The following is a 15,686-nucleotide window of genomic DNA, read 5'->3' as shown; positions in this document are numbered from 1 at the left end:
AGGTCGTAATACAATAATCAATCTAAAAAGTTTTTACTCCATTTCTGCAATTAAATAATGAAATGTAACACACTATTTGTTTTTGGTTGGTTTTTTGTTGTTGTTGTTGTTGTTTGTTTGTTTTTGTTGTTTTTTTAGTACAGGACTTTAGCGACTCCTCGCATTTGGCAAAGTCAGTCACAAAATCGTCATCAACATATTCTGAGATATAGGATATGAAGTTAAACAATAAATTGACGTATGTATTTTGGAAAATCACGACTTCCGTACACAAGGGACATTTTTTTTTTCGTGAGAAATTTTCGGGTCGTCCGGTTAGTTTGTGTACACTTGGCACGCATCTTGTGGAACTTTGTATTTTTAAGACTTATTTCAAACGCATTAAATTGAAAAATATTATATGGGCTTTTTTTGTAACTTCATACCCAAAATATTGTTTACCCTTAGCGATAATAGTCTATGTGTCAACAGTAGATACCTTAAATATTGTCAAAACAAGATAAAAAAGTTTAAAACGAATCTAGCAGACGACATTTTAAACAGCCGACATTTTTTGCAAATGGAAAAAAACGTTAAACTAGTACTTCAGTGCACACTGATTGCCCGATATCATGGTAATTAGCGAGTCAGTCAAAATATCGTAACATCTTGTCAACCGTTACGTAAATGTTATGTATACTAGGTTAGAAAAAAACGTTACACGTGACTCGCTAAAAACTTAAAGAAGTATTAAATAATACATGTATGTATATAAAACTCTCTCAAGTGCGTACTATGTTCCGTAATCAATAGATGAATTTCAGAATGATGAAATAGTGTCCCTAATTATGGAACGCAACTGCAATAATTTAATTTCTCGATAATGCAGTAAAGTTTTAAAAGTGGTTGAGTATATGTTATTAAAATGACTTGATGTGTTCATATATGCATGACAGCGCAACAAAAAACCTTTTTGTAAATGGATCGCTATATAAGTCTGCGTCAAATCTTGCAAAATTTAGTCCGTCTACCTTGTTCGATAATTCAACGTTGGTTTTTTAATATCTAAATAATATTTTTGTATTATAAATTAGAAATATTTACAAAATGCCTACTAAATACAAGTTAACGTATTTTAATGGACGTGGTAGAGCTGAGTTATCTAGGATGATATTCAATGTTGCAGGGATTAAATTCGAAGATGAAAGAATCGAGTTTGCTGACTGGCCTGGACGTAAACAAGGTTGGTGGTTTTTTACTTTAACATTTCTTGTCCTTCTTAACATATTATTTGTCGGACTATCTGATTACCTTACCAGTGATTACCGATTTTTCCTCAACTGACCGACTCCTTATCCCACATGAGATTTGACTCAGCAGTGAGAGACAAATGACCATTAGACCAAATGTCCGAGATTAATTAACATGGAGACATTTCATCCGAAGATTGAACCAGTAACCTCAGGAATACAAATCCAATGCTTTCCTTATGAGCTAAGCAGGCGGATTTCTCTCCTGTAAGCAATATAGTTAAGAAAAGAAGGTAAACACGTCACATTATTAATGGTTATATGTAGACATAAATCAGATACAAACCGTTTCACAGTCTGTTGCAACTTATCGACAAGTCGGTGTATATATGATATAAGAGGTTTTGATTTACACTTTCTTCGTCTTTTCGAAAATATCATTTAATATAATTTGTCTAAAAGTTTTCATTGGTCATTATTTATTGTAAGTTAACATTGATAATAACGTATAACAAGAAATCAGCTATTTACATTTTGTCTATTTTTACAGGGACGCCACAAGGTTCATTACCGGTGCTGGAAATCGATGGGAAGAAAAAGATATGTCAAAGTTTTGCAATTGCACGCTTCTTAGGAAATGAATTTAGTATGTTTTAATAACTTTATTGATATTTTTTTTTAATTTTCTTCAAATTGAATATGTTTATTTCATGGAAATATGTTTAATTTATTTCCTACCTTATGTGTCCTTCAAACTTGGTGGTAGTTCTATGCGTGTTGTTTATTCTTACATAATGGTAACGAGTCCATTCAAAAGCAATCGTCTTTGTGTTAGGATTTATGATGTGTCACCACATTATTCTTGCATATCAGACTGGCGTGTCTGTTTTTACACATGCCTGAAATTTCGTCTGTAATGGGAGTGCCAGATAAGTCGATTGCTTTAAATTGACATAGTTTATTAATGAACTGCGTTAACATGACGTCATTTCGGCACATTTTAGAATGTTTAGTCCAAGTACTACATTATTCCGCCATCATGAATGAAGTTCTAATCGTACACGTTACTGTAAGAAAACAGTTACTAATGACATGGCATTAATTTCCATTAAAAAGATTTTATTAAGGTTAACCATTTAAAATATGATAGAACATGCAAGAAAAATATCTGACATGTGTTTGGGATTCAGATCAGAATATTCGTGCCCTTGACCCGCACAACGAGGATTTCCATCGGGAAGGATAATCCGATCCGAACCGCAGCATATGACAAATATATCAGAATGCTAGGGACTGTATTTAGTGGTGATTATTGATTAACATGCGCGTCACTTTAGTGCACTTTTCTGATGTCGATATATATAATTGACAAGTTTTGACCAACATTTCTACCCCTACACCATATGCCCGTTCACAATCAAAAAGGAGACTTTAACAAAATGCCGAAAAAAAATCTCTAAAAAAAAAGGCATCAACCGGGAACGCCATCCACTTTGTTTTATATCGGTTACCTTCATATAGAACTTAAATACTTTCGTCATGTACGAAGCTCAGAACCAGTGTGTAGGCTCATGCAATGAAAATAATATGCAGATTGCTTTTTGTTCAATATGGAGTCTGTTTCACGACACATAAAAATCAAATACCCTGCTGAAAGCATAAGATGATCCGTAGCATTTTTGGAAATGATAAGTAAAAAGTTCTATGTTGATAAACTGAATGAATGACACGTTCGAAGAATTTCATATAACAACTTTTTTTTATTTTAATGTAGATTTATACGGGAAAGGAAACTTAGAGAAGGTCATGGTAGATCAGATACTGGACACTATATTAGACATTTTTACCCCATATGCAAGCATAGCATTTGGTAAGGACAGCGAGGATGAAAAGGTAAACTTAAATGTGTCTTTTTCATTAAAACAACACCAGGTGGGGAAAATATAGCATTTGACAGGAGTTGTTATTTTAAACAAAAGGTTTAAACATTTTTATTTTGAATTTACACTTTTCTTACTTTATCAAAATAGCAATGATTTCATGGGATTTAGAAGATAATGAATGTTTCAGTATTACATTTAACATACAAATTATTGTCAATCCTGCAACGTCACTAGTTTTAACCCCATAATCTGCCGAAACCGTGGCAACTAATATAGCAAGTTAAGGATTAACAAAATGATTTTAATAATATTGAGAATATGTTAATATAGCTCTAAACTTATTAACAGTTTATGTTTTTTTCTTTAAAACTTGCTAATAAAAAATCAGCCTCATGTTGATAAAAAGTAATATTTAAAGATGTATGATTTATTTTAATATATATTTCACTAATTCATTCAAACAGAAAAAGAAGTTTGAAGAGTTTGAAACAAAGACGTTACCTACGGTATTAGGCAATATAGAAAAGCTTGTTGCAGAAACTGGAAAGAAAGGTTTTGCTGTAGGAGACTCGGTATGTATTATATGGATCGTTGTTAAGTGTTTATGTCGCTCTAGTTTCTGAGTGTCGTAACTCAAATTTTGGAAACAAATGAATGAGTGTTTGGTAACAAATTGTTCGTAAATTTTGTTCTATATTTTGATCTATAGGTAAGAACAACATCACTCTTAACTGAAGCGATATACTAAACGGATAAGAATGCTGTATGTAGTCTTTCAAAATTTGAAAAAAATGTCAAAATACGACTTACAGCATTATAGAATTAAGGCGACGAGGTATAAAAAAGATTTATGCAAAAATTACTTACCAAATACAAAATGAGATAAGGCTTCATTGTATCAGGAATAAAGATAAACTCATTAAAAGAAAGGAAAGTGAAAAGAATTTTTGAAATTTTATCAAGTTTGAAATTTTCTTTGAAATTGAAATTTTGTTTCTTAAGTTATTTGCAGATAATGAGTACCCATAGCGTTCAAATAGAAAGCTACTATTAAACTGTTTATGTTCAAATTGTAATGTTATTTAATCAGGATTTATAAAATGATAAAATATCGACTATTCTAATGGAAAACGTCTAATTATTCGTCATATTTACAAAGGGAAGTGAAGAAGTGTTTTCTATTATATGTGCTGTTAAAATAATTGAATGAGGAAATGTATTGGAGTAAAATTATATCAAATAAAACTTTTCATTTCGAATAAAGCTAATTTGTGATAATTATGCTATGTTACTTTATTTTTTAAAAAAGCTAGTATGCTTCATCTCGACTATTATGATAATTCTACCTTTTTTTCTTTCTAGCTGACGATTGCCGATCTAGCATTGTATGTTTACATTGAAAACTGCAATGCACTCACAAAAGTACCTAAAGATAAATATCCATGCCTGGCTGCTAATCTTGAGTCAACTGCTAAACAACCAAAGGTAGCAGCACACTTGAAGGCACGTCAACAAACCCCCTTCTAGAAGATATTTCATTATTTGACCGTAGATAATAGGCAGCAACACATCTGCAGACACTGCACAACCTACTGGTAATCTGACGACACGTGCAAAACCCCTGTTTTCAGTAACTGTGGCTTAAAACCGACCTTTAAATAACTTGGAGTCTTGTTCCTACAACTATAAAATTTTACTTTGGCATAAATTATTTCTGTTGCGAAACAACTACCACCACCAATGCTATCATGGCAGAGATAGTACATATTGATGTGCATCTGTTTGTTAGAAAATCTATAAAAATAAAAATCAATTGTCACCGAAGATGTCAGGTGTGTTACACTAGCTTTAGCATTACGTTAATTTTTGTTGTGATATAAACCTTTACTTTCGTTTAATAAATGTATTATGTTTACTTAATTGGCGTGTCTTTATATTTCAATCTTTATAAACTTTTTTATTAAAAATGGGGACAAGTTATTTAGATTTTTATATCTTTTCCTTCAAGTAGATTTATAATAGGAAGCTTGCAAAGCGAGCACAGGAGTATCTTCAAAGTGGTGGTTTTGAAAACTATAGCCGGAAGAACAGCAAAATGTATGGGTAATCAGTTTACCTGATCTTTATCCTGTCTCATTATGGTTCCAATACATTTGGAATTCCTTACCGATTACTTTTAATCCAAATACGGAGTTTCGCGAAATAACTTTTGTTTGTTTGCTTTATGCTTTGATACGAGTATTATATTACCTATGTGGGTAACCTGTGTCATAAACTCTATCTGTGTCAGGAAGGTGTATCTTTTGGAGTAACTGATTCATAAACCCTATCTCTTTAGAGTAACTTTGTCATAAACCCTATTTTTAGTGGGGAAACTGTGTCATTAATTCTATCTTAGTAGAGTTACTGTCTATCAATGTGGGGAAACTCGGACATAAACACTATCGATGTGGGGAAATTCTGTGATAATGTATGAAAAATAAGATCATCAGGTAAGGGTGGCGCTCAATGATAGTGTCATTTAAAACCCTATCACTTTAGGGTTACTATGCCACTAAGTATGATAAATAAACAAGATCCACAAGGACAGTGGCGTTCAATGAATGCAATCTCCTCATTAACCCTATCTTTGTGGGAAAACTTATTCATAAACCCTATCTTTTTGGGGGTAACTGTGTCATGAATCTATTTTGAGTGACTGGCATTAAACTTATTGAATATGGGGATACTCGGGCATAAACATTATCTATGTGGGGAAACTCGGTCATAAACACAATCAATGTGGGGAAACTCGGGCATAAACACTATCTATGTGGGGAAACTCGAGCATAAACATTATCAATGTGGGGAAGCCCTGTCATAAACACTATCAATAAATCTTATTCCAGAATAAAATTTTTCGTTATCTCGATTTGTTTTCGATGATCCCGATGACTTCGAGATAACAAAAGTCGACTGTAAATATAAAAAGTTTGTATGTAAGAATACAAACGGTAAACTAAAAGGGTACATTTTAATAAACACTGATGATGTTAGTTAATGCAGCTGAAGCAACAGAAGATAACAAGCTTTACTTAGTGTGGTTGGGGACCATACGCCACTTTTCATGAAATGGCACTACTGTGTCACATTAAAGGTTCCACGATAACCGACGCATAAACGCATCTGCAGATGTTTCTTAATTCAACATTTACCATTTTCGTGTTAAAATGTTGATTCTGCTTAAACCTAAGTTGACGTGGACGGTTACTTGCACTTTCCAGTTTTATCCATTAACCGAGCCTGCAATATTTTCAATTTCGGCGTGTTTGGCTTTCTTTAGCGATTCTGCTTTTCTCTATTTTATTGTCAAATCAGTGTTACTTGTGCCGTGTGGCAGTTGTAAAAAGTTCCCCATACATTTAATCAGTGATGTCATATTTTTGGTCCTTGAAGATCGAGCTTAACTTTATGTTACTGAAGTTGTGTTAGCCGATATAGCAAATCGAGCATTGTGCATTGTCATTATAAAACTGGCGTTGCACTAAACTGTATAACTTTATTGTCTGTCCTGTGAAACATTGTTTGTCTGATGTTTGTGATGCTAATCCTTCTAACGTATAAATGATGTGCAACACAGAGCGATTTTGGTACAGAAAAATACACATATAAAGCAGCCTTTTATGGTGGGGTGGCTTGAAGTCTCCAATTGCACACCTACTAACGGTGGCTCTTTTACATTTTAGTCATCTGTTTTAATGATAGTTATCGACACTTCCGTGGTAGAGCAGTCAACCAAAACAAAACTGAAAAAAGTAAAGTTTCTAAAACATATCCATGTTTCATGCTTTTTTCAACGTAAAACATTTTTCTTATCATTTTGGATGCAATTCCGATACAAAATACCCAAATATTAACTTTTATGTTTTCTATTACGCTGAGACACAACATTTCTTTTTCGTAAAAAATGTTTGTCCTCTTTATTGTGCACGAACTATTAATGAGAACTTAGTTAACATGTGATAAAATGTGATCGGGCCATCGACACGGTACTGGTGCCATCGCCATGAAATGACCCACGCAAATGTGACAGAACCAGCACAACCATTAAATAAGTGTCAATATTGTTGAAGTATTCCGATATATATTCATGGATAGACGAAACGAGAATCTCCACATTAATTGAGATAGGTTCTACTTTATCAAATTAGCCGCTGTAATGTGTAAAAACATCCGCTGTAATGTGTAAAAATATACAATACCTTTTTTTATCCAACATTCAAGTTCTTTTTAATGTTTTCCTATGTGTAGAATGTTTAATTTGCAAAACAAGTGTCTTTGTTATAAATTATTTGGTTTGCTGTTTGGAAAATGGTCATTGGATGCGCATTCATTTATTGGATTTTGCCTATGTTGTGCGTCTAAGAATCATTCTTTGATTCAATGTTCATTGCGTTGTCAGTAACTTGTAAATAGTGTTGCATTATTTATGTGAAATCTATTTCGTGCACCTAACATTTCACGAAAGTAAGTCTTTGTCACCTCATGCAATTTTGTCTATGAATAACAATCACCAATATTCCACAATACCGACACTTGATATTTGGTAAAAGTTCTAGCAACGTTATTTTGAGGTATTTGAAGTAAAATGATGAGAAAAACATTCTACGTGGCATGGCATTCTTCGATTTTTGAAAAACAAGCATGGTCTTTTAAAGCTGTTAGTTTTAGGCCTTATAGTGCAGATGAAGTTAGTAAGAAAGCGATTAGATTCTCGTTCCACTCGCACCAATAATAATAATGAAAAAGATTTATACATGTAGTATTAATTTGCGCGTGTCATCGTACGTTCACAAAATGATAGTAAAATAAAAGTGTTTATCAAATGAAAAGTATCCTTTTTTACCAAGAACAAGCTATCATTTATTTAAAGAAAATGAGACTAATAATTACCGTAAATCATTATTATATTGATTTATTGATCACACTTATATCTAGTTAAATAAAATAAATAGTGTTTGAAACAAATGTCTCATATTAAATCCTTTAATAACAACTGAATCAGTATAACCAATCCAGACATCAAACATGCCGGACAGTTTGCTAACTGTTTACCGTCGATCCTTTAGTAGCACTTTTGCAAATGACGTCACTACCGTCACGTCAATTTCCCGCTATCATGCTCGCCTTTTTCTTTGTGTGATCTCATATTTGCCGTCTTTGTGTTGCTTTCGCAAGCTGAAAACAAGTAACCTGATATGTTAATTCAATCATGGCGTGTGTATCAAAAGGAATATTGCCAATCTTTCGGTCACACAATTTTCAGTTTTTCAACGAACGTCATATTTTTATATCCAACGTTATGACCACTGCTGTTAAAATTTTGATAATTTAGCAATTACATATCTGAATGACGTCACATTTAGACATAATGTCACATAAATATAATGAGCGTGTTTTTGAAATATATCTGAAAAAATAGGAAATAAATTATGGACAAATTAGAAGTTCAACTTAGCTTCAATAACTTTTTGAAGTGCTGCACCTTGATGTTACCATGGTTATTCAGTTTCACAGGGAACATGCGTTAAGTACAAGAATTCAATAAATTTATGCTGAAATGGAATAAAACAGTATAACAATATATCAAATGGAAAATGAACATGCAAGACACCTAGTTGCATTACTTTTTAACAGCCCGCGCAAGTCACCGAACAAGTTGCCTCAATACGAGTTAACGTCTTAATTAAAAAGCGTCAACTGTTGCACGGTGGACCGTTCTTGTAAAATGATTTTCATTAACATTATCACCAACGAAATCAAGTTATAGTATTTGTCTTCAGACTGCTGTTACACTTTTAACACTATTTAACAAAAATATGATACGCACAAACATATCGAACAGTGTTTGATTTATATTTTCTTTCCAAAATACGTATTTCAAGTTCATACGGAAGTTGGGGTATAGTTACAAATCGACATACATGTATATCAGTGTATAAAGAGACAGCATGAAAAGTGATTAATGAATTTGAACTCGGCATTGTCATAATATGATTAAAGAAACAGTTTAATTAAGTGTAGAAAAATTGTTAGAGGTAACGATATTCGCTCTCCGGTTATCTGCTCTTTAAGTTAACTTCCTAAAACACAATCGATTAGCTGATAAAGCAAAAGGTAAAAATATTGTAACAGCTCTTTACGGTTACGAAATTACTTCACAAAAGAATCGTGATCACAAAATAAAAACAAACGAACGTGAAAAATTTGTAATTTAAAACTGACTTATATTCAATGCACTTGAAACGTATTGCAACGACACAAAAGACATACATGTACCTGTGTTATAATATAACCGATTTTTCAACAAATAAAACATAATTCAAAAAAAAGCAAGATGTTAACTACAGCAAAGATAAAAATAATAATTTGTGTGTTTAAATTCGTATGCAATTGATAATTACATGTTATACAGATGTTAAGTAAATGCATTTTGTATATGGTTACTTTGACTCCGAGTTCGTCATTCAATTTGAGACTGATCAGCTGATAAGAGTGTCGTGTTCAAGCCTTTGCATTCCATACTATACCATTACACGTTTTACGGTTTATGAATTTAAAAGAATATACATCGCATCAAAGCTGATTTTCTTTGAACGAATATAAGTACATTTTCTTTCACGCGAAGGGTATATTCAAGTCGTCTTTGAACAATGTAAACTTTGAAAACTAGTGTGACAACAGTGTGACAGTAAGTGCATTAATCAGCACATTTATAACATACCTGTACTTATTCGACTGCATCGTGTATTTATGTTGCATGCACAAATTCGTACTGACAGAAACGAACATCTTTAAAATACACGAGTTTGCCCTGCATTCGGTATGACAGTTTTTTACATGTAAATTTATATGAAGAGCAGGGTGTGGCGGCGGGTATAATTGTGGTAAGTGGATAATCTTTAGCTGTGACTTGCAGTTTGCACTAATTGATCAAATACATGTAGTCTAAAACCGTTTTATCGTAAGACAAACACAGAGGTCCCAGATCAATATACACTTGTTATAAACCTACTTTAATATAAAGTGTTCAAAATATGTGGACGTTGTATACTTAATCAAATTGACAGGTTAAGAATTATGAATACACAATTTTCTTATGTTAATACATAACACACTCTCTCGGCGGTTATGTACTTAAATCAATCCCTTGATGTGATAAACTAGAACATTCAATCTCAGTTTATCTAAAATAGGAATAGGATTATTGAATTCGTTTTCTTTCTAGTTTTTTCATTACAATAATCGGTATTAAAGAAACGGAAAGATGGCGACATACAAACTGACGTATTTCAACGGAAAGGGGAGAGCTGAAATATCAAGGCTGGTGTTTGCTGCTGCAGGCAAGTCATACGAAGATAAGAGAATAACATCAGCTGATTGGCAAACTCTTAAACAAGGTAATTGTTTTTAGTTTAATGTTAATATGACATAAAATACATGTTATTATCTACATATTATGAGATTGACGATGGCATTAGAGTATTTGCGAAACCATAAAAGTAAAAGAGTGAACGATAATTAGAGGAACAAATAAACTGAGTACTGATAATGAATATACGTATACAAAGTTTTACCAACTTAATAAAACGTGGGTTTCAATAGATATTTTATAAGATTGTTTTAAACGACATTTCTAGAATATGCTGTTAAGGTGATACAGATTGTTACATGACATTATGTATGAAGATGTTTGATTTTTAGCAACTCATATTTTCATTCGGAACACCAATTCCATATAGATTTCCTGTCACGGGACCAGGTCTTGTGTGCTTGTTTTCTTGCTCCTCTATAAGCCATTCTAATGATCTTTCAGATGTTAACTTAAAAACAACGGTCCCGTGAATTGTTGCTACTCCAGAACATCTCTAGGAAGGGGCAACTGCAGCATCCTGTATTACCTCGAAAATAACAACTAGCCTGTCAGAATTGTCACAGGTATCGGCAAACTAACGCGTCAGTTAATCTTTTTCGCGTAGAGAACTTTTAATCTTTTTAATTGCAGCACTTTAATCTGTTTTACCTTTGTGTAAATCACTTTTATATATTTTATAATTTCTATTTTTACAACACTTTAGTATGTTTATACTTACAGAAATGCCTCAGGGGACTGTTCCTGTGTTAGAAATAGACGGCAAAAAGAAGATCTCACAGAGTTTGGCAATTGCACGTTACTTGGCGAGAGAATTTAGTGAGTTAAATCATACAATACGAGTATATTCAGTTTGAATCGATATATGTCTCAGCTGGTGCATAATATAACATATTTTCCCATGTTTCAGTAATTTACTTGCCACAAAAAACATACATGCACACAGTTAGATATGCGTTACTCATTTTAAGAGAGACTAAGTTGTATGTGCTATTTCAACATAGATTTACTTATTCATATTTTTCTATATCTAGTTTTATTGACATCTGGAAATAATTATTTACCTCATATATCTATATGTATGTTTATTTAAACACTGATTTTATGATTTACATCATAGCACTAGCGTTTTGGTTAAACTGTATACGAACACATTTGAGCCGCGTCACGACAAAACCAACATGGTGCGTTTGTGACCAGCATGGATCCAAACCAGCCTGCGCTTACCGCGCAGTCTGATCAGGATCCATGTTGTTCGCTTACAAAAAGAACCTGATAGCGAATAGCATGGACCCTGATCAGACTGCGCGGATGCGCAGGCTGGTCTGGATCCATGCTGGTCGCAAACGCACTACATGTATGTTGGTTTTGTCGTGACGCGGCTCATTTGATCAATGTGTTTATAAGTTACTTAATGATATTTTCAGATATGTATGGTAAAGACAATAGCGAGATGGTGATGGTGGACCAAATCATAGACACTTGTGCCGACGTGTTACCAGCACTTATAAAGATCAAATTCAACCCAGATAAAGAAGAATCGGTATGTGATTGCATATTTTACTAACATCGTACAAAGAAGGTAACAAAACATTTTCTGAATACATTATTTTAGTTATTGGTTTGCACTGATGGATTAAAGTCCAGGAAACTTCCTTACTCTGGTAGTAAATTGATAAGACATTCTGTATAAGATGGGTTTCAAATAATCTTAATTAATCTGGAACTACATTTTCTTCATATTATATACTCCTTATGATGCTCCCATCCTCTTCATGTACATGTTCTACCTAGTTTGACAGTCAACAATGATATTTGAAATAGGAATGGAAATTTCTTTAAATGTTTTGTTTCTGGATAGCCATTGACCTTGACATTCTCATGTTACAAAATGTTAAAAATGACGTAAAATAATTGTCAAAATCGGGTGATAATCTCACTTACTCTGAAGCGATTTGTATAACGATATGACGTTGTTTTAAAATGATTTTTTCGTTTCTATATCTAAGGCTAAACAAAAAGAAGAATTTGACAAAACAACTTTACCAAAACATTTAGAAATGCTGGAAAACCTGGTAAAAGAGACAGGACAGAATGGTTTCGCAGTTGGGCAATCGGTAAGTTTCTCGGAGGTTTTGTAACGCTGTACCGTTTGAAACATTGACTATTGTATCATTTTGATAATTAATGTAATGATAATTTCACATATATTTTTAATTGCAAAATGAATATTAAAATAACATTCCCAAAAGTCATGCAATTTTTATTTATTCGATACATTAATATGCATGTATAGCAGTAGTAATTTTAATATTGATATACAATTCAAATAAAATAAGTCAAAATAACTGAAAGGAGCGTCTGATAAATTTGCGAAATATATACATGAAATATCACTGATCGCAAAAAGTGGAAGTTTCAACAATATCGCTGTTTTATTTAAGAGCCGGCCAGGTTTGCTGAGCAAGTAGTACAACAGGTAATTGGTTAGGTACCTGCTACAAGTGTGTGACTGAGAAATGTATGATCTGTTAAACTAGCACATATGTTATTATAAACAAACAGTTTAGTATATAGAAAATCATTATGTACATATACAAATAAAATTTATTTATCCTTTTATATTCTTTTTTTTCCAGTTGACATTGGGTGACCTAATTTTGTACAATGCCATTGAAAATTACACAGTGGGCAACATGCTAGACAAATATCCTCTCCTGGCAGCAAATCGTAAGAAGGTGGGGGAGCTACCTAGAATGAAAGAATATTTAAAATCTCGCCCTGAAACATCATTTTAAAACATCATATGAAATAAGTAATGATCTGAATATTTTATTTTACGACTTCACTTTGTTATTTTTGTTTTATATGTCATGTTTTAAAGAAACATTCATCATCAATATTGTTCTTTATTATTTTTTTTAAATCAGCCAAGAGTATAAAAAGTGACTAATACTGCCATTCAAATAGAAAGATAACATATTGATCTCTTTACCCAATAACTTTACTGATTTAAGCAATTTATTTATTATTGTTTTTATGTGAAAATAATATTGAAATAGAATAGAAATATTTCGTCTTCAGATGTGTTATATTCGAAGATTTTAAATCTAACAAATACACGATATTGCAATAGCACGCCGTGTCCAGTCCCGCTTATATACAGATATTGCTATTCAAACAATTACCCTTTTTTGTTTAACAAACGACACATAAAACAAACAGGTTTTCTTCAAAATTGAATGTAGATATGTTGGTACAGTTTTTCAATCCTTTTGAAACTCGATTTTACGTTGAATTACCATATCGGGCTTTTATACAGGGATTAGCTGACCGATTTTGCAAACAAAACGAGTTTTACAAGCTACTTCATGTATATAAGTGATACCCTTGAACAACTGGCACATACTTTGTGAACGTTTCTTTTTTAGGTATGTATAAATATAGGTTTGTTAAAGTGTTAACATCTACAAAGTGCCTTTTAAACACTGGATCCCAAGAACGTAAATATATTCACTGCTGAATTTAAAATATAAGTGCAAACCTAGTCTAGTTCCCCGCCTATTACATTTGTATTATGCGATTATTATATAACGTAGTAACAGGGCAGGTAATCCAGACTACCTGGACGTATTAATTTATGCTGAACAACCAGAGTATTATTGGTGGTATGATTTAATATTTGTATGGACATGAAAGGGAAATTATTCACGCAATCAATAATGTTAAAGTCAAATTCGTTCTTACATTATCTTAAAGAAAATATTCAATTGTTTTATACCACCCCCAAAACCAAAACTTGTAAGTTGATGCTTTGTGTGTTTTAAAAGTTTTTTTTATTATATATCGTAACCTGTAAAATTTCATTGCATGTTGAGAATGAGCTGATAGTTTGAATCATACTATAAATAAAACTGAATATATTACCGACATTACATTCGACAGATATGGTTGGCCGATCGACACTTAAAACATTTAATTCCAACTTCCGATTTAGGGGATCAATGTACATCAAAACATTTGTTAATGTACAATGTGATTTAGAGTTTGTTTTTTCTGGTCCTAAATATGATTTATATTTTACCATGACACGCCGAGAGTTGATAAGTTACATTTTATAAGATGTGGACATTGTTAAAGTAATATTCTTAAGACTTAAAGTGCCAAAATTTCCATTTAGGTTATGACTAGGGTCTGGGTTCGTACTAACAGGGTCCGAAAAATACGGACAGCCCCATGTTAACATTAGTGAACAAAGGGAAAAAAGTCATTTAAATAATGTTATTTGCCAATTTCATTTATTTTTCTTTAGTACTTCCAACGCTTGTGTGTACAACACTTTTATAATAAATCTACCAGTATCCATTCAACATTAAATATAACGAAACAGCATGACATTGTATGTGTTATTAATTGTAAATTTTCAAATATAACGTATTTGCTTTTTTTTTAGAAATGTACACGTGAACACCCACCAGGGACACTTTTACATCATTTAATTTTGTCTCGATCGTTTGTATTTATTTAACAATATCAATAATTTTGTAACGTATTACATTTACGAAATTATATCAATTATATCCAGGGTTAAAATATCGGAACACATGTTGACCGTTACAACTGACGACTGGAGCGTTACGAAATAGTGTAAACTTGACCATTCATGAAACAGAAATATTTTGTTTGGACACTCGCATTAAATTACAAATTTCTTTAACAATCATATTGTGACAAAAAGAGCTGATAAGAGATTCGGGCTACTATTGCTGAGTCATAGATTTAATAAAACATGACAAAATTATGCCGCAAATATTTCATTGTATGCAATTTACATACAGTATGATGTTAATCAGTGAATTTTTAGTCACATAACTGTAATTGGTGGCGACTAATTCGATCTTAATGCATAGTGTTCTTTTTTGTTTGTTTGTTTGTTTGTTTGTTTTGGGTTTTACGTCACATCGACACAGTATATGTAATATCGCGACGCTCCACCTTTACTGATGGAGGAAGACCTCAGGTGCCCTTCCGTGCATCATTTCAGGCACGAACGGGCACCTGAGTAGGACCACTGACGTTCCGTAAGCTAGCTGGATAGCTTCCTCACATGAAAGAATCCAAATTCCCTGTCGGGATTCGAACCCACAGTGGTGAGGGGCAAGT

At 32.7% G+C, this 15,686-nt stretch overlaps 1 protein-coding gene across 1 annotated transcript; it reads left to right on the top strand.

The window, feature by feature from the left end:
• The first annotated feature begins 971 nt into the window (after positions 1–971).
• Positions 972–13,606, top strand: LOC132756828 (glutathione S-transferase 1-like). The gene is made up of 11 exons (XM_060747969.1): positions 972–1,222; positions 1,780–1,875; positions 3,004–3,122; positions 3,577–3,684; positions 4,475–4,636; positions 8,789–8,874; positions 10,409–10,551; positions 11,247–11,342; positions 11,951–12,066; positions 12,533–12,640; positions 13,163–13,606. The coding sequence occupies exons 1-11, from the start codon at positions 1,087–1,089 to the stop codon at positions 13,319–13,321; spliced, it is 1,329 nt and encodes a 442-aa protein (XP_060603952.1). The 5' UTR covers positions 972–1,086; the 3' UTR covers positions 13,322–13,606.
• Positions 13,607–15,686: the final 2,080 nt, after the last annotated feature.

The sequence above is a fragment of the Ruditapes philippinarum genome, unplaced genomic scaffold, assembly GCF_026571515.1.
Source record: "Ruditapes philippinarum isolate M1 unplaced genomic scaffold, ASM2657151v2 ctg598_1_1_1_1, whole genome shotgun sequence".
Taxonomy (NCBI): Eukaryota; Metazoa; Mollusca; class Bivalvia; order Venerida; family Veneridae; genus Ruditapes; species Ruditapes philippinarum.
Note: the sequence above shows the minus strand (reverse complement) of the source record. Positions and strands in the feature narration are given on the sequence as shown.

What these genes read in the sequence shown, in the direction of transcription:
- LOC132756828 (XM_060747969.1), top strand. Translation starts at nt 1,087, where the DNA reads ATGCCTACTAAATACAAGTTAACGTATTTTAATGGACGTGGTAGAGCT. An exon ending in CACGTCAACAAACCCCCTTC is followed by an intron (nt 4,637 to 8,788) that starts TAGAAGATATTT and finishes ACTTTTTAACAG; the next exon opens with CCCGCGCAAGTCACCGAACA. An exon ending in TTGCACGGTGGACCGTTCTT is followed by an intron (nt 8,875 to 10,408) that starts GTAAAATGATTT and finishes TCGGTATTAAAG; the next exon opens with AAACGGAAAGATGGCGACAT.